The 27,945-nt window shown below is 38.3% G+C and overlaps 1 protein-coding gene across 5 annotated transcripts in view; it reads right to left on the bottom strand.

Moving 5' to 3' along the window:
• The window catches only part of RASGRP3 (RAS guanyl releasing protein 3), a 101,109-nt gene that overhangs the window by 32,193 nt on the left and 40,971 nt on the right, over positions 1-27,945 (bottom strand). For 3 of the 5 annotated variants that reach the window (XM_042848439.2, XM_005296278.5, XM_005296277.5), the window contains exons 2-9: positions 22,577-22,768; positions 20,523-20,625; positions 19,808-19,870; positions 18,195-18,326; positions 15,345-15,492; positions 6,129-6,302; positions 5,554-5,670; positions 4,938-5,213 (exon numbers count right to left, since the gene is read on the bottom strand). In XM_042848439.2, coding sequence (XP_042704373.2) covers positions 4,938-5,213; positions 5,554-5,670; positions 6,129-6,302; positions 15,345-15,492; positions 18,195-18,326; positions 19,808-19,870; positions 20,523-20,625; positions 22,577-22,646 — 1,083 coding nt within the window. In that variant the 5' untranslated portion in view covers positions 22,647-22,768. The remainder of the gene's footprint in view (positions 1-4,937; positions 5,214-5,553; positions 5,671-6,128; positions 6,303-15,344; positions 15,493-18,194; positions 18,327-19,807; positions 19,871-20,522; positions 20,626-22,576; positions 22,769-27,945) is intronic. The other 2 variants (XM_065589219.1, XM_065589220.1) reach the window with 1 other exon arrangement.

The following is a 27,945-nucleotide window of genomic DNA, read 5'->3' as shown; positions in this document are numbered from 1 at the left end:
TATTTCATTCCCAACCAATCCAGTCACTTCAACTCATGTCTCCAGTTCCTACTCTGCTAACTATGAATACCACAGGCACTCCCTGCTTATGTGGCCTTAGATCTTCATGTATCTGAATGAGTGCCTTCTCCCTCAGCTCCATTCCCAGACCCTCCTGGATGGACGTAGTCAACCCAATAGTCCTCCAGGCTAGTGGATTTGCTGTGCAAATGAGAAAAAGGGCACAAATACAGTAAAAAAAAATTGCTAAAAATGGAAACAAATGTTTGTGAATTACTTTAGCAGCTTTCACTCAGCTCTAACAATGTCGTACACAATGTCTTACCCACTCTAAACTATAAAGGAAAGAAATCATCAACACTAATGGCTTGGAGTATGCAAGAGGCAGGAGACAACATTACATTACATGTTTCCTATGATCATATTAGTAGATTCTGGAGTAATTCTGATATGATTTGATGTTATCATCTACCTTGCAAAATCAGGATTGTTTTGTTCAAAGATTTGAAGAGGTGCTGTTTACAGAATTCTCTTTGACTCAAGATTTATGAGGAAAAATTATTCTGAAAAAGACTGGTGCAAGTGGCTTCATACGTTTAAACAAGTGATAGCTAAATTTCAAAATCCTGACCCAGAGCTCAACTTCATTTTGGGAGAACTTCAGCGGACACATTAATAACAACAGATACTGGATAAAATTTTCAGAAGGCCTAAGTCACTTAGGAGCCTCAGTCACAATGAAAATGGGACTTAGGCTCTAGTGAAAATTTTTACCCATTGTTCACATTTGAGAATAAATAGGGCACATTAGAGATATTTGGATTAATTTCATACACGTAACATTTAGTAGGATCACACACTCCAGTTGAAGAGTCTTCCACTCATTCAGCTTCATTAATTTTACTGGTGCATTGCCTTCTGAGTCTTGCATGCCCATATTGGTGGGTGAGTGGGGGTGCAGCATTTGCCCCAGAGACAATAAATGTACTATGATGTAACCGTTAAAGAGATAAGGTGGGTGTGGTAACATCTTTTATTGGACCAATTTCTGCTGGTGAGAGAGACAAGGTTTCGAGCTACACAGAACTCTTTTATAGAACTGTTGTAATACGTTTTGTTCATGTAGTTATTTACCCAAGTACATGTACATCCAAATTCTCTGCTCATATAAACAGGCAAAACTTCATTAAAGCCAATGATATTTAGTAGATCAGGTTGCGAATGAAAGTTAGTAGTTTGAAATGTAAGGACCTTGTCCTGCTCCCTTTGAAGCCAAGAGAAGTTTTGCCATTTGGAGATAGGGTAATAAGGGAGGGTGTATGTTTGGGGAGGGAAAGTGTACCAACATTGCAGGTTGCAATTTTTATAATTAATATTTAATTGTACCCATTTACACCAATAGAGATTTGGCCTTTAATGAGCAGATTTGTTTAGATTAATAAACTTAACATGCAAGTACAATGTAGGACTAAATATTGTCTAGTCATAAAAGATTTTAGAGGTTGGGATTAGTTACTCAATACATTCAAATACTAGTAAATCATTTAAGGATATACAATTACTATGTATTTCTCAATACATCACACAGTTACTGATTAGTTATACAGCGTTTCAGTGAAAGATAAGCAAAACTGCTGGGGGGGAAAATACCCTACAACTCCCTTTATAATGGAAAGTAGCTCTTAATTTTAATTATCATTCTTGATTTATTTATAAATCATTTTGATAAATAAAGAGTTATAAATTTTCTGTTTTGTAAAAGAAACTTCACCGAGCGAGAGTTTTTGAGGGTGACTGACTTTCCATTAGATTTTTAGGTATTTGTCACTTTGCTTCGCTAGACTAAAAATGATAGGGACTTTCCAGTTATTTGCATAGTCTCAGAACAGGTTAGTTAAGTAACTGTTAAAGCTAAAAATAGAGAGAAAACAAAAAACTCTGGCATCAAATGTGGTTAATATGCTGTTGTATTAAATATGTGGTAGATTAGCAAAGTACTGATGCATTATCGTCAGTCCTTTTAAGGAATTCAACAGTTGCCTACAGTCAGACGTTAATCCATGTTATAAGAGTAAAGGGAATGTGAAGTCACATCAATATTGGAGAGATTGTGCAGCAGGTATTACTATCCCAGCATTAAATTAAGCCTTCCCAGCCTCCTTTCAAAATTATCTTTTTCCAGTAATACTCTTAGGGGAGGAGGGGAATGGCGGGGGGAGAACACTATTATTCTTAGAGCTACTCTTCCTTTCTGTAGAGCTTTTCCTAGAACCTTTCCCAGTTCTGCTGCTGCCTGGCTACCTGCATCAGTTTTAAAGAAACTTTATACAAATCACCTATGAATTTGGCCCACTCAGTCAACGGGAGACTAAGGGCATGTCTGCACTGCCCTGCAGTTCGGATTAAGGGGATATGTGGATATCAGTGTGAACCAAAGTTCCATGCTGTAATTTCCCTGTGTGGACACTGAGGGCGCAAACTTAAAAGTCCTTAGTTTGTACTAATGGAGTCCTGTTTGAAGAAAATTACGTTAGTGAGAACTGGGGACCTTTAAGTTTGTCTGGAATGTTCAGTGCAGCACTTTGGTGCACATTGCTATTCACCCCAAATAATCCAAACTGCAGGGCACTGTATACATACCCTAAACTGGTGTAGCTCAAATGTCGAGAGTCAGAGGGGAAGGGAGCATGGCACAGACCAACAGTGTAAGACTCTGAAGTGAGATTAAGCTACCCCCTCTTTTAATTTACACCTTGTTCTCTCCTCAGCTTTTAAGTCACGCCAGGGTTGATTTCCTTGCACGTTAATAAGGGTGTATAAATAAATCTAATTTACACATCACCTCTGAATTTAGCCTCCCATGCTTCAAGCCGTTTCTCATTTTGTCACAGTCTCCTATACCACATTAATATGGGGGAAAATGTGACATGCACCAGTATAGCAATACTCACTTTGTGACATTTTAGTTACCACACAGCTCTTTATTTGTTTTCACCTTGTACAAGCAACTGACTTTCTAGCTCACAGTATGTTTGTTTTTATACTGAAACGCATAAGAGCCAAGATTTTAATAAGTGGGCTCCTAAATTCATATTTTAAGCACCTAAAATAAGTGGCCTGACGTTTAAAGTACAGAACACTCAGCAATTACTACTGGCATCAGTGAGAGCACTAGAACTCAAATGGGTATTCTAAATAGTTTTAGATACATTGGGTTAGATCAGGGGCGGGCAAACTTTTTGGCCTGAGGGCCACATCGGGTTTCCAAAATTGTATGGAGGGCCAGTTAGGGGAGGCTGTGCCTCCCTGAACCGCCAGGTGTGGCCCAGCCCCCACTCCCTATCCCACTGCTTCTCGCCCTTATGGCCCCCCCAGGACTCTTGCCCCATCCAACTCCCCTGTTCCCTGTCCCCTGACTGTCCCCCACCCCCCGGCAGCAAATCTTAGCTTTTCTCTCCCCTCGTGATAAACTATTCTCATTGACTTATTGACCAATATATTTCAGCTATTGTAATACTTTTCTATTAGGGTAGAATAATAGATTCCTTTGTGAAAATGTTATCAGATTATCTTAGTTATTTATATGGTACCAATCTGAATAGTATCTAGATGTTGAAAAAAAATTCATAGTATGACTCCAAGAAGGGGTTACAACCCCTGACTTCACTGAAGCCAATGGCAAAACTCCCAAAGGTTACAATGGGGCCAGGATTTTGCCCAAGGAGTTTTAGGATACATTGAGCTATCTAGTCTACTGAAGTTTTAAAAGCTGATGTGACACCACCATGTTAAAGCTGTACACTCACTAAACGAAAAGCAGGTGAAGCTACAAATAAATGTTAACCCATGACCAGAGTTTAGGGCTCTAACATTGCAGTATGCAATGCCACTCAATTACAAAGTCAACATCATGGGCCAACTTTAACCCTGGTGTAACTGAAGCCAGTGGAGTTATGATAGAGACAAATCTGACCCAATATCATAAAGAGGCAAGCACCCATCTCTTACTCAGTTATGTCTCCCAGTGGACGGTTTAAAAAAAAAGTAAAAGTAAAACGGGATCCAACTTTTTGCAGGTGACTAACAAATGAAGGAAAAGATAAAAAATGTATTGGAGGCAAAGGAATCATAGGAATACAAGTGCACAAAACTATGGGCCTGATCCTGCAAAGTCCTGAGAGGTGTTAAGGCCCCTCAGATCCCAGTAAAATCAGGATCAGGCCCTCTATGAACATACACAACAGTAGTTCATGAAAACGTCAACAGGTAAATGGTACTTCAGGTACCACTTCACAGTATCTCGCTCTTGCCCTTCAGGCTCAGCTTCCTATTGCTTTGGTCTCTCTGTCTAAAGTCCCACTTCCTCGTATTTAAGTTTGAAAGAATATGCAGACTTGAAAATGTAGAGCAGATTTGTGTGTGTATAAAGGAACAAGAAAATCCCCCTCCCCCATAAAACAAATGAAGATTAAATTAAAAAGGTATATTTTAACACAGAAATTAGAGTGGAATCCCTGTGGACTGTCTGCATAGTCATACAGGGTTTTGTTTGTTTGTTTTACAGCTCTGGTTTGGACACGGTGAAAAATGCCAATGTACGTTTAACAACTGTAAATGGTCAGAACCTCTTTTTGACATCTCACAGCACGGAGATGTACATCTCATCTACAGAGTAGGAAGTCTATCAATTCAGTTGTCCCAGCTTCTAGCTCCAACTAGCCAAGACTGTATCTTGTCAAAGTCTTCTGTGACCTTATACATGTTTTACCTAGACTGGTTTCTATTTTGTATGTGTGTCTTATTTATCTTCACCTTTATAAAAAAAACATACTAAGAGTGCTGTCCTGCAAATTCTTACTCTCCTGAATAGTCCTATTGACGTGAGTGCACCTACTGGGCTGTGACAAGAGGTGAATCAGAACCTTCATGACACTTACTGTTAGCAGGTTAATTAAATCCATATTTGGCTCTAGATGATGGGTAGCAGTCTGCAGGGAAACCAGTTCATTCAAGGTAATGGATAGCTGCTGCATTTTCACTATGTTTACTTTGTTCTCATCTATCCAGTCTGGAAAGATGACATGAACGGCTATCAAGTCTTTCAAGTGAACTCCTAATATGGGGATTTTGAAGCCAACAGAGTCAGCAAAAGCTTTGCGGTAGTTGCAGTAGTTTCCATTGGAGGAGACCAGTTCTGTCATCTCATTCCAGTCCTATAAACAGCCATAGAAGCAAGACTCTGTAAGACCATTCATAACATTTGTTTGATCTATTCTAACTAGCAAGTCACATGACTAGTAAGTCACATCAGGATGCTGAATATGTCCATTTTATCCCCACCACAGTCACCCAAAAAGAAGTTCCCCACAATCTAATAGTTTTCTATTAAGAGCAATCTGACTAGTTTGCCTTTTAGGCTGCCCCAGTACAATGGTTCAAGTGTTCTGCTGCTGATATATCTGTCTTGTAATACCCATTATACACTACAGATATTACACAGAAAAGTCCGACATTTATATTTTGGATCCCTTCATATTAGAGACCCTCTTGTACCTTTGTAACCTCAGAAGATAGATGAGAGTGAGTTTCTTTGAGACGAGAAATAGAGCTGTGGCTTAGGCCTCCCACAACTGCCATCAGCGTGTTAAAGTTCTGGAGATGAAGCAGCTTCTGCAGTGGAATTAAACATATCAGCAAAAAGACTGAGGGCCTTTATTGTATGATACTGACTTCTGCTGCACCTGTGCTAAAGCAGATAAAGTTAGTTACTGCTAAAATGCAATGGAAATTCTACAGAAATATGGATTGGACCTAGTTTAGCACTTCTGATTTCCTGTAGAGCAGGACAACAAAAAAACATTCAACTGACTAATTCCCAGAATGTCATCTTGAATACAAGAAGTCAAAAATGAGAACAGTAATGAGCAGTTACTATTAAATTTTCATATCTAGGAACATCTGTTTAACATTTTGATCTACAAATAGCTCAATGAATGAGCATCAGTTATGGCTGAATAAGCATTCAGAAAGAAAGCAGCTTGCCTGCATGTCTAGTTAATCAGTTTTCTGTAGCATCAGTTTCTATTATTTCATTCTAGCAAACAAAAACACTCAAAGGTTAGTCTTACCTGTGCAACATTGATAAACTTTGTGATTACATCTGCCCTTTGCTGGGGCGTTGGCTTGCTAAGAACCATCAGCTGGACCCACTTAGAGATACCGTTAAATAATGCAATTGATCTCTCCAGGGTGGGGTTGTTCTCCAAGCAGCCATGAATCACATAGCTTTGGTAATCTGTAAACTAGCCAAGGAAAGATTTACAGTTAAGGATTGTATAGAGTCAAAATGATATTTAAGCCACTTTTCTTTTAAGAAGTCCCACTGGTTAGAAAGAGACTACCAATTTCATCTTATTTCTTTAAAATATGTTAAATTATTTTTTATGAGGAACTTATAAAACATTACTCTCCTCTCTCTTTATATACAATCAGAAATACAGCAACAGACATTGTGAATATGAATGTATCACCTTCAGGAAATCAAGACTACAAGGAATGGATCAGCAAGGAAAGCTACCTTGTGGAGGTCAGAAAGTGTAGGGATAAAAGAGAACTGCCAAAAGCCAAGCAGAGTTGGACCTTGCAAAGGGAATTAAAATTAAAACCTGTAGTCAAAGGTTCTATAGCCATATAAATAAAAAGAAAACAAGAAAAGAAGCTGTGGGATGGCTAAACACTGAGGATAGGGTGGATATTAAAGATAATCTATGCATGGTCCAACACCTAACCCAGTGGGTCTCAACCTTTCCAGACTACTGTACCCTTTTCAGGAGTCTGATTTGTCTTGAGTACCCCCAAGTTTCACCTCACTTAAAAATTACTTGTTTGCAAAATCAGACATAAAAATACAAATGTCACAGCACACTATTTCTGAAAAATTTCTTACTTTCTCATTTTTACCATATAATATAAAATAAATCAATTGGAATATAAATATTGTACTTACAGTTCAGATTATGGTATATAGAGCAGTATAAAGAAGTCATTGTTGGTATGAAATTTTAGTTTGTACTGATTGCGCTAGTGCTTTTTATGTAGCTTGTTGTAAAACTAAGCATATCTAAAATATCTAGATGAGTTGATGTACCCCCTGGAAGACCTCTGCATACCTGGTTGAGAACCACTAACCTAAACAAATATTTTGCCTCAGTTTTTAATAAGGCTAATGAAGAGTTTAGGGGTAGTGGCAGGGTGGCTAATAGGAATGAGGCTATGGAGGTTGAAATTATCAGAGTCATGTTGGAATTCAAACGCAAAAAGCATAATGGGACTAAATTGTGGGGGCCCAGATAACCTCCATTCAAGAATATTAAAGGAAATGGTACATGAAATTGCAAGCCCAATAGCAAAGATTTTTAATGAATCTGTAAATTTGGGGGTCATACCCTCTGACTGGAGAATTGCTAATATAGTTCCTATTTTTAAGAAAGAGAAAAAAGGTGATCCAGGAAATTACAGGCCTGTTAGTTTGACCTCAATTGTATGCCAGGTCTTGGAACAAATTTTGAAAGAGGAAGTAGTTAAGGACATAGAGGTGAACGGTAATTGGGATAAAATACAACATGGTTTTACAAAAGATAGATCGTGCCAGACCAACCTGAGCTCCATCTTTGAGAAGATAACTGATTTTTTAGACAGAGGAAATGCAGTAGATCTAATCTACCTGGATGTCAGTAAGGCATTTAATAATTTCCCATGTGGAACTGTATCAGTTAAATTGGAGAAGATGAGTATTAATATGAGAAGTGAAAGGTGGATGAAGAAGTGGTTAAAGGGGAGAGTACCACAGGTCCTACTGAAAGGTGAACTGTCCGGCTGGAGAGAGGTTACTAGTGGAGTTCCTCGGGGATCAGTCTTGGGACCAATTGTATTTAACATTTTTATTAATGTTACTTTTTAAAAACATTTTTATTAACGACCTTGGCACAAAAATGGGAGGGTGCTAATAAAATTTGCAGATGACACAAATCTGGGCGGTATTGCCACTACGGAGGAGGACAAGTATACAAGATTTGGATGACCTTGTAAACTGGAATAATAGATGAAATTTAATAGTGCAAACTGCAAGTTCATGGATTTAGAAACTAACAAGAATTTTTGCTATAAGCTGGGGATGTATCAGTTGGAAGTGACAGAGGAGGAGACAGACCTGGGTGTATTGGTTGATCACAGGATCACTATGAGCTGCCAATGGGATGTGGCCATGAAAAAGGCTAATGTAGTCCAAGGATGCATCAGGCGAGGTATTTCCAGTAGAGACAGGGAAGTGTTAGTACCATTATACAGAGCACTGGTGAGACCTCATCTGGAATACTGTGTGCAATTCTGGTCTACCATGATTAAGAAAGATGAATTCCAACTGCAACTGGGGCAGAGAAGGGTTGTTAGGATGATCCAAGAAATGGAAAACCTACTTTAAAGAACTTGGCTTGCTTAGCCTAACCAAACGAAGGCTGAGGGGAGATATGATTGCTCTCTATAACTACATGGATAAATACCAGGGAGGGAGAGCAGTTATTTAAGTTAAGTGCCAATGTGGACACAAGAACAAATGGATATAAACTGGCCATCAATAAGTTTAGGCTTGAAATTAGGCAAAGGATTCTAACCATCAGAGGAGTGAAGTTCTGGAACAGCCTGCCAAGGGGAGCAGTGAAGGGAAAAAACCTAACTGGCTTCAAGACTGAGCTTGATAAGTTTATGGAGCGGATAGTATGATGGAACTGCCTACAGTGGGACATTAGATGGGGTGGGCTCTACATTACTACAGAGAATTCTTTCCCAGGTGTCTGGCTGGGGGTCTTACCCACATGCTGAGGGCCTAATTGATCACCATTTTGGGGGTCGGGAAGCAATTTCCCCTGAGGTCAGATTGGCAGAGACTCTGGGGGTTTTTCACCTTGCTCTGCAGCATAGGTCTTGGGTCACTTGCAGGTTTAAACTAGTGTAAATGGTGGATTCTATGTAACTTTAAGTCTTTAAACCATGATTTGAGGACTTCAGTAACTCAGCCAGAGATTAGGGGTCTATTACAGGACTAGGTGGGTGAGGTTCTGTGGCCTGCACTGTGGAGGACATCAGACTAGAGTATTATGATGGTTCCTTCTGACCTTAAAGTCTACGAGTCTTTGTCTTTCCCCACAATTAATCCCCTTCCGTTCATTATATTTTTCTTTTCACTTTTTGCTGATGAGATAACATTCTGCCATCAAAATATATATTAAAGAAATGTTCTCTTATCATGCTACAAGTTATGAGGGCATGAATACAACAATTTCCTTTCCCTAGAGTGAATTCCTCTCTAGCATGCTGACAGATGGAATTGTTGACATAAAGAGTGAAATCCCAGTTCCATTGCTATCAATGGGAGTTTTGCCATTGACTTCAAGGGAGCAAGAATTTCACTCAAAGAAGTTAGACACAGCACCTATATCTTTCCCAATTTTTTTATTTTTATCACATTTATTCCAATAAGAACTTTCTGTACAGTATAGGGTATGTCTACACTTGGTGCTTGGGCAGTGTTTCACAGCTCAAGGAGACACACTTGTGCTAGCTCTGATTGCACTAGCACACTAAAAATACAGTGTAGCTGTGGCAGTGCAAGTGGTGGGATGGACTAGCCGCCCCGAGTATGTGCCTAGGGTCTCTGACAAGCATGTACTCAGAACAGCTAGCTGCCTCACTTCTCCCCCGCAGTGCCGCTAGCGTTGCTGCGGTTACCTTCTGTTTTTAGTGCCCAAGATTGAACCGAGCTAGTGTGGGTATGTCTCCTCGAGCTGGGAATCCACATGTAGACATATCCTTAGTCTGCAAGGGAGTTTGAGTTCTTCCAGGGCTTGCTCTCTTTTGATGATAGTCAATCCTTTAATGTTCATAGATACTACTTTACAGGAGAGCTACTATTACTAAGTGTTTTACTTATCTGAACTTTAGGAGGTTTTTTTTTTTTCAATTGTCCCATAAAAACGGGTCTCCAGCAGATTATGGCCTTGCTGTAATTTAAGTAGAAAATCCCTAAGGATACCAGGCCAGAATGCCTTTTTGTCAGTCTAGTGATAAATAATTGCTTAGACCATCAGATGGCCTCTTACTACACAGACACCTTAGTGGTGATGGTACCCAATATCTCTCAGATGCTGCTCAGAAGCTTTCAAATCTTCTCTTTGTTTAAACAATCTTCAGTCTCCTTTTCCCTCCCTTATCTTTATTTTTATGCCTTTATTTCGCTATGTACCTCCAAAATAAAGAAGTAGTTTGACTTTCCTAGACAGATTGAGAATTACAACAAATTCAATGGCGTTATATATGTTGCCCCCCACGTAACAGCTATCTGCTTCTCTGTGACAACTCTCTGACCGCTCCTCTGAGAGTCAGATAGGAGGCCTTGTGCAGAGCCCAATGGACTTTAAGTTTATCTATCAATCTCCATCTTCACAAGGCTGCCCTTCCACCCACCCCATAGTCCCTTTTAATTGTCAGTGTGCTACCACCCTTATTACTTACTAGTAACCAATCTAACCTTTATTTAAAAATTAACACCTCGCAGTTGACACCCTCTTTAACTTCTGTATCACGCCAGAAAGAAAATGTAAGTTTAATTGACTTCAGTCCTGAATCCTAAAAAGCCTAACTAGTCATGGAGAAGTATCAGAGCTAGTAAATTCAAACAGAGGCACTAGCTATTAGTGTAACTGTCTGATTTCAAACATCAACCACCAACATAGCCACCACTCCTGCAGGTCTGAAGATCCCTCTTCTGGGAGTCCCACAAAGCTTTCATATACATATATATATATATATATATAAAAAAATTGAAAAAGCCATCCCCCTGTTCTTTGGCATTGCAACCTACCAGAAAGCCTTTCCTTTTCCTCCATGTCTTCACTCGGCCCTGCATTATACAGTTCATCGTCATTTATTCTCCAGCTCAAATTCCTCCCCATTCTTTTGCATGCAGAATAGTGTAAAGTTTACTTTGAATTAATGTAACAATTTAAAAGAAAAACCCCAATTACATCTGTTTCTTTTCCTCATTTTGTTTCACTCTCTTGAAGAATCAAGGAACAAAGATTTTGGACAAAGATTCCTTTCAGTTCCCTGATCTTCCTTATAACAGCATCTTTCTGCTGAAAATAATGGAATCTGGAAACCATACTCTCTGGGATAGTTTCTGTTTACTACTAGAAGAGCTAAAGTCATGCTAGCTTTGTCTATGGACACTTCACTAGTTGAATCCAGGTTTAACAGATTTTTAGTTAGTGTTGGTACATACAAAACTGGGTTACCCTTTCTGAGGTTCTTGAACACCTTTAATTCTAATATTGTTCCTCTGGTCACTGTTTCAATTGTCATCCAATTTTGTCTGAAGAATCTCCTCCTTTTGTTCCAGATGTATGACTCTGATCAAGAAAGATGATTAGGTCTGAATTTTCCTCAGTTCCCACTTCTACTGAGGTCATTCTCTTCCAACCGTCAACTCCAAGGAGATCTTTTACATCTGGCTTTGTAGCAGGCATTACTATCTTTCAGCACAAGACCTCTTCAGTGCCATCTTGCCTAGCTCCTTGGGAACAATATCATCTTGCTGTAGGGTTTAATCAGTTTTTGCAATTTAGTAAAATACTACATATTAGCAAGATCTGCAGGATGAGCAGATAGAGACAAATACAAGAGCTGCTCTCCCAACGTAACACACTTATGCTTACGTTACTAGTTTAAGCATTTGAGAGCCAAGATTTTGTTTTGTGTGGTGGAGGGATTAGAGCAAATGTAGGGATCAAATTTAGGGCCTACCAACCCCAACAGTTTCCCTTTAAGAGTACAATGCTGGAAAGTCATCCATAAACATTGCAGTCCATAAACCAAGAATTAAAAGAGAAGGAAAATTGCAATAGGTTTTAAGAACTAAGAAGTCTTAACAATGGCCCTTTTCTTCACCTCTTATGCATCATGGAGCAGAAATCAAGTCACCCAGTGGATGATCACTAATCACCATAATATCTGAATACCTTTTATCTTGTTTATATCAAGATAATAAAGTTGTCCCCAAAATAGGGAGTATTGACTCTTTCTCCTCTTCTCAGCAATTAAGAACTTTGGTGGTAATGGAGAGAAGCGACTCCTTTCAGCATATATAAATTCTGAGGTTTCTCTGAATTCAGAGGTGGGAGAGTAGGGAGAACCACAAATTCTGGGGGAAGCACTGGAGCAGGCAAAGTTGAAATCAGCTAGTAACTATGTGGTAGGATGAGCATCAGACTGGAATTATTCCCATAATGCAATAGCTAAGGCAGAAGCCTATTGACAATGCAAAGAAAATGGAGTTGAGAGGATAGGAGGATCTTCTGGGAATCAGGAAGAAGGAAATGAAGTCAGGAGAATGAAAGAATAGTGTTTCAGAAGGTGATAAGGAAGTGTTTTTACTATTTCTCATAACACAAGAACTAGGGATCACCAAATGAAATTAATAGACAGCAGTGTAAAACAAATAAAAGGAAGTATTTCTTCACACAATGCACAGTCAACCTGTGGAACTCCTTGCCAGAGGATGTTGTGAAGGCCAAGGCCATAACAGGGTTAAAAAAAGAACTAGATAAATTCATGGAGGATAGGTCCATCAATGGCTATTAGCCAGGATGGGCAGGAATGGTGTCCCTAGCCTCTGTTTGCCAGAAGCTGGGAATGAGCGAAAGGGGATGGATCACTTGATGATTACCTGTTCTGTTCATTCCCTCTGGGGCACCTGGCACTGGCCACTGTTGGAAGTCAGGATACTGGGCTAGATGGACCTTTGGTCTGACCGAGTATGGCCATTCTTATGTTCTTACGATGTGATTGGGAGTGGGGTGTCAGATGAGCTCCAGGCTCCATCTGAAACGAAGTCTTTGAGGGTTGCTGATCACTAATTAACTATTTCCCCAAGAAACAAAAAGCACTGATTTGTAACGTTTAGTTTGGTCAAAACAAATCCTTGCACATGGTTGTAGCCCTCACTCAGAATTACTGCAGAGGATTAATTTTTTATGGTAAAAGTTATAACTCATGAAAATATAATGGAAGTACACCTCTACCCCGATATAACGCTGTCCTTGGGAGCCAAAAAATCTTACTGTGTTATAGGTGAAACCGCGTTATATCAAACTTGCTTTGATCCGCCGGAATGCGCAGCCCCGCCCCCCCGGAGCACTGCTTTACCGTGTTATATCCGAATTCGTGTTATATCGGGCCACGTTATATCGGGGTAAAGGTGTATTGATCCAACCTTTGCTACAGTATTATGAATGATGGGATGTGATACTAGAATCTCGCAAGTGTAGGACCAGAAAGAACTTCAAGAAATCATATAGTCCCGCCTCCTACAGTAAGGCAGAATTAAGTACTCCTAGACCGTCCCTGACAAGTGTTAGTCTAACCTGTTCTTAAAAACCTTCTTGCATGGCAATTCCACAACCTCCCTTGCTGCAAACTAGGCTGATTGCTTGTTCTCCATGTCTACTGAGGGTAGAACAAGAAGTAATCACCGTCCTCTGTATCACAACATTTTACATATTTGAAGAATTTATGTTCCCCGGCAGCCTTCTCTTATCTGAACAGTGGAGGAGTGGTAAATAATTAAGGTAACTGATTCAGAGCAATCTGGATCACTTGGCAAACTGGATGCAAGCAAACAACATGCTTTTTAATATGACTAAATGTAAACGTATATGTCTAGGAACAAAGAATGTAGGCCATACTTACAGGATGCGGAACTCTATCCTGGGAAGCAGTGACTCTGAAAAAGATTTGGGGGTCATGGTGGATTGGGATTGCCAACCCTCCAGGATTATCCTGGGGTCTCCAGGAATTAAAGATCAATCTTTAATTAAAGATTATGTCATGTGATGAAATCTCCAGGAATTCATCCAACCAAAGTTGGCAACCCCATGGTAGATAAATCAGATGAACATGAGCTCCCAGTGTGACTCTGTGGCCAAAAGAGCTAATGTGATCCTGGGATGCATAAAGAGTAGAATCTTAAGTAGAATTAGAGAGGTTATTTTTACGGGTGTATTTGGCATGGTACTACCACTGCTGGAATACTGTATCCAGTTCTGGTGCCCATAATTCAAGAAGTATGTTGATAAAATGGAGAGGGTTCAGAGAAATGCCATGAGAATGATTAAAGGATTATAGAACATGCCTTGCAGAGATAGACTTGAGATGCTCAATATATTTAGTTTAACAAAGAAGGTTTGTTCTCCATCTATATGGAGAACAAATATTTAATAATGGGCTTGTCAATCTAACAGAGAAAGGATAACAACATGATCCAATGGCTGGAAGTTGAAGCCAGAAAAATTCAGACTGGAAATAAGGCATACATTTGTACTGGTAAATAGTTCAATGGTTAATTACTCTCCCCAAAGGTTGTGGTAGATTCTCCATCACACACAATTTTTAAATCCAGATTGGATGTTTCTCTAAAAGCGATGCTCTAGGAATGATTTTGGGGAAGTTCTACGGCCTGTGTTATATAGGAGGTCAGACTAGATGATCACAATGGCCAATACTTTCAACCTGTCCTTAAGGGCATGTTTTCTAAACTTCTTACTTTTGTTGCACTTCACTGGACCTTCTCCAATTTGTTCACATCTTTCTGAAAGTGTGGTGTCCCAAACCAGATTCAGTACTCCGGCTGAGGCCTTACACCATTGCCAAATAGAGTGGAATGATTACCTCCTGTGTTTTACATACGACACTCCTGTTAATACATCCCAGAATGGACATTTGCCTTCTTTGCAACAACATGATATGGCTGATTCAGATTTCATTTGTGATCCACTTTAACCCCCAGATCCTTTTCTGCAATACTGATGCCTAGCCAGTTATTTCCCATTTTGTATTTGTGTACTTCATAATTGCAGTACTTGGCACTTGTCTTTATTGAATTTCATCATAGTGATTTCAGACCAGTTGCCCAATCAAGGTCATTTTGAATTCTAATCCTGTCCAAAGTGTTTTCAGTCCCTCCCAGTTTAGCATCATCTGCATACTTTATAAACATATTTATCACTCCATTATCCATGTTATTAATGAAAATATTGAACAGTACTGGACCCAGGACAGAACCCTACGGGACCCCACTTGATTCATCCTCCCAAGTCTTATAAATATTTGCTACAATTCAATTGGGTACAACATAAAAGTGTTATAAATGTTAAAGCTGGCAAACTCTCTCAGTTGAAGCATATAGCTCTGGTCAGATTATAACCGAATGAAACAAGAAGTTGTAAGCTTCTTACTGCAATCCTTCTAAAAGATTTATGCTCCAGAAAAGTGAGGTGTTCAGCTAATTCAACGGGTTCCAGGTGGTCAAACAGCAGGCAGGCTTTTCCCTTCTTGGAAGTTTTTTTTCTCTGCGTGACTCTTCTCATCCAGTCATAGGAGGGGCTGCAACAAAAAAGAGGTATAATCAGCATATCCTGTCCATGCAGAAAACTCATGTGAACTCTAATCTGGGCATACAGATATGCAAGAGGCAGCTCAAGAGTTCCCTGAACTATGACATCCAGCATATTGTGAACACTCAGAATAGAAAGATCTCTTCCAGTTTGCAACAGATGATATGAATTTAATAGGTACTGTCTGAACTGATGTACAGCAGGAGAGCTATATATCTGGCACTCAAGAACAATTCTTTCTTCTGTGTTACACTGTATCACCTAATTCAATAGGACCTAACGGCTACATTTCAAAGATCAAATTCAGACCAAAAATTGACTTGGGTAACGTCAGACTTGTGGGGTGTTTTTGTTTTGTTGATATCTGGAAGACTACAAGGAAAAATGGAACAAAAGAAGAAAGGACATCTGTAAACTACATATGACAGCTAGGAAAGTACTTTGCTCTGCTGACATACAACTCAGCTTCACATATACTCAACACTTTACTGAACTTTTGCTTGCATGTGTGTGTTTTGTTGTTCCTCCAGAGGCCCATCCTTTGTATTTGGCTGCTGTAGAGATGCACCATTGAAATGCTATTATTTTATTTTAATATGATGTAGACATTTAGGAAAAACAAAAGCACTAGGACTAAGCCTCCTAACTTTTGGATGTCCATGGGAGTTAGGTAGCTAAATCCTAAGAACTGGTGAGGAACTGGAATTTCCATTTTGTGGGAAATGCAAGATTTTGACTTTGTTTTTGTTCCAAATTAGAATGAAATTTCAAATTTGAAAATTTCTTGCAAAAGGAAATTTTCAAGTTTTGTTTCACATCAGTTCAGAACATTTAAAAAATGTTTTTATAATAAACAAGTTATATTCATAGAAAAAAATGTGCCTTGAAAAATTGAAATCTTTCTTTCTAATAAGGTCAAAATGTTCTGTTATCCTGAATGCAGTATGTTTATATCACATTATTATTTTATGACCTTATAAAAAAGTTTCACTTGAAAATATCAAAATGAAATTTCATCACAAGATCAACACGTTCTCATGGAATGTTTCAATTTGAATGTTTCAATTTCAATTCAATTTTCTGGTGGAAAAATGTTCTGCTGGACAATTTTTGACTAGCTGTACTAAATCCCAGTTTAGGTTTAAAAATTTAGTCCTTTGGCTAAAGTATTTATAGAAATGAGCCCAAGCCAGACACTATCTGGAGCTGAAATTTTCTGACATTCATCAATGTTTGGAATCAGGGTTTTTATTCAGACCCATCTTTATTTAAGTATTTTAAAAACATGTGGAGATATAGCCATCTAATTCTCAACGAGATAAATTGGAAGCCACACACATCACATGGATTATTTACTCCCAACTCCAAGCAGGCTAAGACTATATTCTAAGGACTGGTCTACAATAAAAACTAGATTAACCTAGCTACATTATCCTAGCTCCAGTGTAGATGCGGCTAGATTGACGGAACGATTCCTATTGTGGAGATGGATTAACTACAACATTGGAAAAACCCCTTCTGTCGATGTAGGAAGCACCTCTATTATGCTGCTACAGCGGTACACCTGCAGTGCCGAAACTGTGCTTCTCTAGCAACTATAGAGTAGATCTACCCTAAGAATTAGAGGGTCATCCAGAGAACAGAAGCTTATCTGCCTCCAGAGTCCGTTGAAAATGGGTCAAAATTTCAAATATGAAACAAACTGATCATAAAGAAATTGCAGACCAAAAAATATTTGAAAGCAATTTTCAGAGAAAATTGAGAAAAAAAGACAGTCTGCTCCCACACAATTAATGAAGAGAGAGAGGAGGGGAAGGGGGAAAGAGGCAAAATTTGTTGAAGATCAATACGAGGTTCCTCCCAGTTCATTTTGCCATTCTTTACAAAAGGAAACACTACTGAGCATATGCCATAGTTTAAAGAAAACCCCTATTAACAGATGAGCTAGTGAAAGAGCTAATACAGCTTCTCTGCTAATGTTAAGACCTTGGAGGTATAAAGTCCTGGTTTGATTTCCTATCCACCTGAAATTAACAATTTGGACATAAGAATGGCTGGCAATGAAAACTCCACAGATGATGCAGTTAAAACAAAATACCATGGACCAACTGCCTTTGAAATACACAAAAAATTGTGATGCAACTGTGAAAATCAAATTCAGCATTGGGGTGGTTTTGTTTATATTTGGGGGCAGTAAGAAAAGTCTTGAGCCTCCCTGATGACATGAGGGAATTGCAAAGTATATAATAATGTTGCCATCCTTAACTATGCTGGTGTTGCACGCTCAGTGCAATGTCAGCTTATTTGGTATGAAGACATCATTTTCGCAATACTAAGCAATAACCACCATCAACAGCATAGTATTCTTTACTTATCTGGCTTTGCAACATATAGAATCAGGAACAGTGTATATATAAAAATACAGCAATTCTTCTTCACTACAATTCAATATATGTGATACTTGCCAGTCTATATTATCCCAAATGGTATTTGGTGTTTTAGAACTTTATTTCAGTTTTGGAGGGAACATCATCTTTTTGATAATTACTTCCTAGTGCTCACTATATCATCCCTTTAAACCGAAATGGGATGCTCAATATCACATAGTGCATTCTGTACCAAGCAAGGGCTCTGGTGTTACAAAATATGGAAAGAAAGGTGCGTGTGGAACCTGACAAATGATATTCTTACATGCTGGAGATGTCAATAAGGTGTACATGTTCCTCATGACCAAGCTGGCTGGCTACTTCCCGGAACTCCTCAGTCAGACGAATCAAACCAAGATCCAAGTTAAATTCTGCTGGAAATTCCAAAATCCAGTACCTGAAATCATGGGAGAAAGGTTATCCAAAGATCCAGACATAACATTCTGTGGCTGCATAGATGCAAGCCATGATTACTCAGCCACCATACACATGGCACTCAGAAGAAATCATTGGAGATCCAAAGTCACATATGTGGTAAACAGCATTCCCACCACTAGCTCTTCCAGAAACTGAACCAATATGCTTGACGAATTCTGACATGCTTCATCCAACAGAGGACAATGATACATATGGAAAAGCCTCTTATTACATACTTTCCCCAAGTTAGCACATTCCCTTCAGTGAAACACGGTGGGATTCTTCTGAGGTGCATTTAAATGGGAGTTAGGCACCTAAGTGACATTTGCACCTTTCAAAATATACTCCACATTTAGGTGTAAGGCCTTGCCTATATGGTTGATACTGAAAAAGCTTTCCCAAAGTGTGAATGTAGACAGATATAGTTATGCCAGTATAATACTCCACAAGGACACTTTTGTTCCAGTACAACTGGCTTTATTTTGCTTTAGCTTAACCCCTTCCCAAGCAACATAAGCTACACCAAAAAAAGCTCCTCATACTGGAGCACAAGCGTTCACATTGGGATGGCTACGGGAGGGTGGTGTTAACCAGCATAGCACTATCTGTTTAAATTCACACCTTACCTTGTACTGAAAAAAGGAAAAAAACACCCAAAAAAACAAACAGTCCTGTGCAGAGGTGGCCTTAGTAGATCAATACTCAGGTATATGTCAGAAAATTTTACCGTTTTGACAAGGCAGCGTCTGCTATACAGCGTCTCCTGATCCTATATACCAGGTACCTGTGGCAGCACTGAAGTTGCTAAAGCATCCTATCTTAGGGTATGTTTCATTGCAAATAAGTAGGTTAACATGGGTTAGCTAATTCACATTAAAATAGCAGTGAAGACAAGGCAACTTGACTTTTAACTCAGGTTAGTAGCTGAAGTTAAAGCCTATAAGGAAGCTGGGTGTTGAACTTGAGCAGCTAACCCAAGTTAAAAGTCAAATTGCCTTGTCTTCATTGCTATTTTTACTTGTATTAACGCACATTTTGCAAAGATATACCCTTGGTTTGAATTATCTAGGGTTCACATGAACTGAAGCGAACAATCCAGGGACAATCTTTTTATACCATTCTAGATTGTACTATGATGTACTCCTCCCCCCGGTTTTGCGTGCTGTGCCAATCTAGTCTGAGTGTTAAACCTCAAAGAACAAATACCAGTCAAACTGTAGCATGAGTTTTCAGTAAGCTCTTCAGCTTGATACACTGTAAGTGTTCAAAAACCTGAATAACCCTAGTTGAATAACTGTTCTGAATAGGATTTCCCCCCAGCCCTATGTCTGTAAAGTAGTCCGAGAGAAAGCATTAGTAGAGGTGGACTGACTTGGTTTAGGATTTTTTATTATTTGTAAAAAATTGACTATTCAGAGCTATAAAAACCAAATCCCAGTGAAAAAAAATCAGCATTTTTACCTTATGAAACAGCAGATTTTTAAGCGGAATTCACTGGATTTTTCCCCACTGGCATCTCTATAGGTAGATTAGTTAAAGAATAAACTTCATGATCATGGTTTCAGCAACTTTTTTTTTTTTACTCTGCAGTGGTCTTGTTCGTTTAGAGAGTTTTCACTTTTGTACAGGATAGAGTATTCTTTGTATGTTATTCCTCCAAATTAAAATGTGCTATACCTTGAGATGAGATAACACACTGAAAAATATAGACACCATTTCCAATTCAGCAATTTGCCATTTGTCTTAGCAAAAACATGCATCCAATACACACTATTTCTGAATATTCTGCTGGACAAATAATTTCCCACCAATACAGGCTAATCAAGGATATCTGTAGATACTGAACAGAGGAGATTTTCAAAAGGCACAGGTGCCAGGCAAGCAACTCCCATAGAAAGTCAACGGGAGTTAAGTGCCAAACTTCCATTTGTATCTTTGTGTCCTCAAATGCTAATTCAAAGCACACTTCAGCAGGTTCATAAAAGACCTGATCCAAAGTCTATTGTAATCAGTTGAAAGGATTTCAGTGGGCATTGGACCCGGCCCATAAATTGCTGAAGAGCCTTATATGCTGACGGCACTCCAATACTACTGCTTAATGCATGGATTTTACATATTATCACAGTTTGTCTTCCAAAGTGCTAATGCTAGGCTATATGGATCTTTGAAAGGATATATGGAGAGAAGTTTGCCGGCCAGTTCTGTGGAAGGCAGATACCACCGGTGCATTAAAAGAACCATTCTTGGCAAATGACTGGTGCCCAAATGTCCTTTATTATCTGTAAAATAGAGACACCATTTTAAGTTAAGTGACATGCATTATTCAAGGGCAGAGATCAGCCAGTTTCCAGATATCCATGATCTATTACCTCTCTTCAGGGAAGTCAGATCTATTAATATTCAAAATGAAAATATATCCAGTGCACTGTCAATTAAAATATCTTCAGAACAGAAACATAACAAATAAAATGTTCCTCTAGCAGTGAGAGTCAGCAAATTAGAGTCAGCTGTAGCACATCAATTATCAAATCATATCAGTGTAGAATGAAAGGAAATGTATATAATCTCCTCCTTCCCCAAAACTTTTATTAAATATTACTTTAAAAGTGTCACAATAGCAATGTTGCTGTTTCAACACGAGTGCCTTCTTCAAACTCCAAGTGGGATTTAAAAAAAAAGTTTGAACAAGAGAAAATTGATAGCAACTGATTATAATAACCCATTACCTAAAATGCACCCAAACCCCAGAATTCTAGATTAGTAAAACACTATAATTACAAGTTTAGTTGGATGTACCTAATTTTAAGTGATCATCAGAAAATTCAATCTCGTCATTCATTGATAAAAACTGACCATGACAACCAAATGTCACACTCAAATGTGTATGTATTGGGAGGGGCTAGCTGGGGAGTGGAGAATGTTTTTCCAGTTATAGAGAATATTTAATGAAGAACCAGAGTAAATCAAAGGGGACAAAGAGGAAAGGGAACCACACACACACATTATGGACTTCAGTATTCAAAAGAGAAGTGTATGTATGTATTTGGGGGAAAGGGAAGGAGGAATGATAATTCCAGTATGTAAAATGTAAATGGCCTCTGCTATCTGTGGTTAAATAAGCCCTATATGGGATTTGCACCATTTTAGGGCCAGAATTGGCAACTGGATGTGCATGGATGCAGTGGTGTGTCTGCTTAGATTCAGTTTCAGTAACTGGCCTTTAGTGATTTCATCTCTGACAGTGAGAAGATCTCTCTCTCTCCCCTCAAAAATGAAATCAAATTATAACCTCATTCAAACCAAGTGGTCACATGGTCTTTAAATAAAAGCAATTCAGAATGCCTCATTTTGATTAAGGCCTTGATTCATCAAAGCACTTATGAATCAAGGCCTAGTACCTTTTAAAGTGGAAAGAGGTGGTGTATGTTCATGTTCCATAAAATGAAAGGTCTTAATATGATTATTTGTTTTCTTAATATAACTAGCAATTTGTGAGTTAATATAATTGCTTCTAACTGGAGACTTGGGGTCATTGTTTTGTTTTTTCAAAGGATTAGTATTCATTTCTATGTATGACAATCCATAAGGGCCATCCAAGTATGTAAATTATATGATTAGCAACAGGCTCACATAAATGATAGAAAGTTCTATAGGTAATGGTTGATTAAAATGAGAACCTGCAATCATATTACTACACAATGCATGGGAAAAGCTTCCAGAAGTAGCACTAGATTGAAAAAGATCCAGTGTAAATAACACAGCAAAGCAAAAAAAAAAAAAAAAAAAAAAAATCAGTGCATCAAGAAATATATTCCTATTTCTTTTATAAAAAATCAGAGGCAAATTCATAAAATAATCCATCTGTATAGTTATCTAATCTTAATACAGACCCACATGTTTAAATCATTCTATCAATTGTTCTTGTGTTAAATAGATTTTTTTGTATTATGCAATGTGTATTACTAAAAATACACAGCGTTTGAACCCATCAGGACAGGAGAGAGGCTCTCCTGCCCCCTCATTCAGACAGATGAAAGAATTTACTTCAAATTTTTCAATACAAAAGTTTTCCTCTGGGCTAAGAACCAAGCATGGAAAATTTCACAGCAAAAGGAATTTGTTTGCCAAACGAATGATCAACTGAAAGAGATAAATAGCCTGGGTGAGCTTATAATAGTAGTTGAATTTCAAGAACAGCAAGCAATGAAACAAAAGACTGAAGAATCATACCAAACATTTCAATGCAAGTGTTTAAAAGTTCATCTAATGTTGCAGCCTTCCCAAGTGTATTTGACCCCATTGTCCTTTAATCGTTGTCAAAAAATTAGAGTCATTTTCACCACGTAGAAGAATATCTCCACAGCTGCACAGGCCTTATCAATGTATTGCTGGTTGCATGTTTAGCTAGGCTTCATGGAAAATCTGGAGAAAGAAAGCAAAGGAAATGACCACAAATAGGACTGTAATGCTGAATTATGAGGACAGAATGTTTACAGTTTAGCGCATCCTTTTGTAGACTGATTTTTTCCCCTCACACAACATAGAGTATACATCAAAGATCGCCATGCATTTTTAGTTCATTCCAACTTTTATTTTAAAATATATTGTTCAATTTTTGTCCACTAGTCCAAAAGAAATATGTAGTGATGTTGGAAAACAGAGGTTACACTAAGGCACGTCATATAATTGATACACTCTTTTACAGCCCATTTTCTTTTCTTTATGCTTGATAACTGAAGTACTAACAAAATGTGGGTAATGTGTAAAACAGAACAGATAACAAAAATTGTTTTATCTAGTATTACTGTTTAATGATCGATTTTTAAGGTAATGCATTTATTGATTGAAAACCCACAAAATGGTTGTTAATAAAGTTCAGAGGCACATTCTACAGGGCATACACTAATGTTTAAGAGGGAGATTTTCAAAGGCACAAAGGGGGAAAAGGTGTCCAGTTCCCTTTGACAGTCAGTTGGAGTTGGGCAACTAACTGTTCTTTGTAAATCTCTCCTAACAATTTACAAGACCCTTAAGTAGCACTTTCAACACCTACTAAAATACATTTATTTTAAGGATTGCACATTTTATTATAGATGGCAGATTCCAAATTTCTAGAAATCTATCTAGTCAGCCTTTTAAAAAATACTCCCTTCTACTCTCTACAATTAGAGCGTAGAAGGGAGTATTAAATGGTATATAGATTCTCTGTAGAATTTTTTGTCAACCTGTATTTCAAATCTCAACTTGTTCTACTTACATAAATTTCTTTTAAATACAGAACATGTAATGAACAATATGTAGCATATCCAGCCACTTTTCAGAAAAAAAAGCCAATGGGAGACCTACCATGGTCCATGAATCTAAACATTGCTGGAATTCTGACAAGTTTCTTTTTAAAGGATGCTACATACTACCTAACTTATTGAAGTTTTGTCAGGTAATCCACTGAACAGGATATACTCTGTACTCCACCCATAGATATACACTTTATGGCAACTATCAGATATGACTTAGACCACACCCTTAACTCTGCCTCCCTAGGGATAGTATCCTTCCAACACCCCTTTTACCAAAGTACCCCATCAAACAAGCTATTCCTGACCTTCCCCACACAAACCCCTTCACCACATTATTCTAAAATAACTCTTACTTCACAGAAATGGCAGAAGGTCTGCTAAGAATTCACTAGGAATGAGGCTGTTGAATTCACCATGCAGTTATGTTACAGTAAAGACCTTAAAAGCAAAATATAAGGCCAAGATTTTCAAAAATATAAGGGGTGCCTAAAGTTAGGCTGTTATATCCCTATCTAGGTACCTAAATAAGTGGCTTAATTTTCCATAGGATCAAGCACCCAACAGTTTTAACCAACCTCAGTTGACATTTATTCCCACCCCTGCCAACTCCCTCACCCCTAAACACATCTTTTACAAAGGTAAGTTACTGCACTTTAAAATACTGCTTCAGTCAATTCTTAAAAATTACAAATGTAATCATGGCACATTTCTTGGAGTGAGGAATATTTGCCTAGTAGAACTGTAGGAAAGCAAGCGATTCAGGCCTGCTTTTCATTTTGTTAATGGTGCTTTACATTGTAATAGCCCCAGATAACACAGCTAATTAAAATAATTCAGTTATGCTATTGAGAGGGTGAAACAGCAATAGCTAATGTCCCCATGTTAATTTCACTGAGGTTTTTGTACTATGGCATCTACCCACCTACTTATATGGCCCTCATCTTCACAGTATCTAAGCTCCTCACAGTCAGTAATGGATTTTTATTCTTACAACACCTATGAGATAAATACAGTTTCCATTTTTACAGACGAAGAACGTGGTAGACTAAGCGACTTGGACAAGGTACGTGTCTGTGGCTGAGCCAAGAATTGAACCCAGGTCTTGAGTTCCAGTCTAGTGCCCTCACAATTAGATCACCCTTCCTACTCATTATCACCATTTGTGTTATGTACAAACCTCAGATTAAATAATATTGCTACATTATTGAAAGTTTTCATATCACCATGGTATCAAAGTGCTATCCCACAATTAAAGATAGCTTTGTGGTAACAATGCCCAGTGCTAAACAACAACAAGAATACTCAGTGCTATAGAATTACAAACATTCAAGATTCATAGACAACATTCCCAGGCGTGATCCTGAAAGGTGCCAAGTACCTTTGGTGAAGTGCTAAGTATCTTCCGTTACCATTGGCTTCAAACGGGAGTTGAAGGTGCCCAGTCCCAGTATTTGGGCAGGGACTGGAAGCATAATTATTTTTATGTAGCCCACAATGTTACGGAGAGAGACTTTCCAAAAGGTTAAAAAAAATTAAAGGGACAGGACAAGAGAAGGTAGAGATTCTGGAGGAATGCAATCATGTCATCAGACATAGTATGTGGTGTGAAATTTTAGGGTACTTATTTGGAAATCAACATATTACATTCATAAAGCTCATGCTCTGTTCCAAGCTATATGTATCATTCCCAGAACAAACAAACAAAATCTTCATTGAGAGAGCATTAAAGTTACAAATATAAAATCTTAAATGGAATCTCATTTGAGTGTATTTCAAAACAACAGAAAGGCTGGAAATGTAGAGTTATGGTTCTGGTAACAGCATTAATGCTTACCATGTAACCCTGCCCACTAACACAGGAATATTATAGAACAACATCTTTACAAACTTTTTAACATAATTGCCTACAAAGGAAATTGGCCTAGATTATAGACACACGTTGATGCCCATTTACTCCTTCATGGAGAGCTAGTAAGGTTTACCCTTCAAATTTTCCTTAGCATATTTTTGAGAAATGAAATACACCTGGAAGAGTGCAGGCACCTCTTAAGCGTTTGAGAGGGAACTGTGGGTAATGTGCAACCTTAACTTTTAGCTGAGTGAAAATATAATATGTTCTGGATTGCAGTCTTTCAGTTCATAGGAAGCAAAATCAGAGAGGAGTTTTGCCAATGAGTATTTTTTTAAAACAACTTTTTCCTCACTGGCCAGATGAAATGGCAATAATTGAATTGCATCAGATAGAGTGCTAGGAGCTTCCAAATACAGATGAGAGACAAAATCCCTGCCCCAAGAAACTTCCCAATTTAGTTCTGAAATGACACAAGGAGATGGGTAATGAAACAGCAGTAACTGTAAGGGTAGAGGAGTAGAGACAAAGGCAACACCAATAAGATTATAATGTTACTCAGCAAGGCTAGCTTATCCCACGATGAATTTCTTTTTGGTCTTATCATAGCAGAACAATAAAAGTCATAGCTAGTTAATCACAGGTTTAGAAGAAGATAATAAAAGTAATTAATAAATGCTTGTCGGACACAGGTAGCAACACCTTGTAAATAACCTTACTGTAATTATCTGGAGCCATCCCCTCTTAATTCTTAACAAGTTCGTTTCAAAGGAGATAATTTACTCCAAATTTTACAGTGTACCTAGTGTTTGCTGGGACAGGATCTTAAGAGCTTAGCTGGAGCTGAGTGAACACTCAGAAAGCATAGGTACAATTGACATAGTTATGTACCAATTCTTAGTGCTTTGTTTTAAAGCGCTCCCTGTAACTTGGGACACAACACTAATATTTCTGGGGACTGAGTCACAGTGTAAAATATGTTATGTTTATCTGTTGACACATCACCTTTCTGGATAGATGTTGCTATTCAGAAGTGCTGTTTCTGGGAAGGGAGAAAGGTCTGTGGCAACATAGACATGGGTAGGAAGTCGTAATGAATTAAGTTATCTATCCTTGAACCCACATATGCAGGAAGTTGATTAAGCAAACTAATCAGTTTGCCTCATCCCTGGTAGTTTTGTGGCACAATTAAACATTCTGTTCTGTGATTGTAATATTATTGGAAGTTATTTATATGCTGGTGGTGTGGTCTGGCAAGTTCTGATTAAATGAACGTACAGGTAGTGAGCTCTTGGGATAAATGCTGTGACAGTTTTTTTTTTAGAAACGGAGTATATTGCCAGTACAATGGGTGATCTTTTTCATACTTGTTGAATCACTTTCATAAGTGCAAGCACAAAGAAACAAAAACATTACATGTTGTGAACACAATGTGCATTTAAACTTTAATGATCTTAAGTCATGGCTACGGTTGTCAGTTGTAAAACCAAAAGACATCTTCACTGCAAGAGGCTACTAAGAGGTGGTCTACATACACAAATGACAGGAATTTACCTTAAATTAGTTTAAAAATTAATTTAATCAAACCAGTGCAACCCCCCTATGAGGGCACTCATATTGGTTTAAAACTGATTATATTGGTTAGAGACGCACTAAACCAATAGATCAGGTTTAAACAGATTTCAGAATGTCCAGACACAAAGTTACATTTAAACTACCCCCTTAGTTAAGCTGGCACAATTGTATGTGTAGAATTTTCCCTGCTAATTAAATAAAGTAGCCTATTTTTCTTCTGCCTAGTGACAGAGACACAGATGAAAATTCCAGCTCTGACATTCAAGCACCTCAATGGTTCTTGGTTCACGCATAAACTTCACAAAGGAAATGTGAGAGAGACTTTCTTTACAAGGTTAAAGCATTCGTGGTTGTTGTTTTTTCAGTAAACCATGATACTCTTATTAACAGGAGCTTCAGCCACATGATTGCTCAAGGGAAAGGCAAAAAGCTGAGTGCAAGCAGCCGAACAGGGAAATTTAATAGCAGCAGAAGGCAGAAGAGAGCTCAGAAGAAATTAAAAATCTCAAGAGAAGTTGCCTTTAGAATATCCTCTATATTTTTACTCTTTTCCTTTATATTTGTCTTGTCTATTTAAATTGTAAACTCTTCAGGAGAGGGACTGTCTACTGCTCCGTGTACAGCACCTAGCACAATGGGGCCCCAATTCTTGGTTGGTTCCTAGGCACTACTGTAAACAAACATGACTACTAATAAATAAATAAGAAGAGGGAAGGCCACATGGGCAAGGTAAATGCTGTACCTTTAAATCCATGGGGGTAAGAGCAAATAAGACATCTGTTTGGACCACTGTTAATACAGGCAGTAGGATGGGCAAGTCACTGTTCTAGATGTTTTCCCTCCCCACTAGCAGGGCCGCCGGCGGGGGAGGGGGGGAA

The sequence above is a fragment of the Chrysemys picta genome, chromosome 3 (assembly GCF_011386835.1).
Source record: "Chrysemys picta bellii isolate R12L10 chromosome 3, ASM1138683v2, whole genome shotgun sequence".
Classification (NCBI taxonomy): Eukaryota; Metazoa; Chordata; order Testudines; family Emydidae; genus Chrysemys; species Chrysemys picta.
This window is presented reverse-complemented; position numbering and strand designations above follow the sequence as displayed.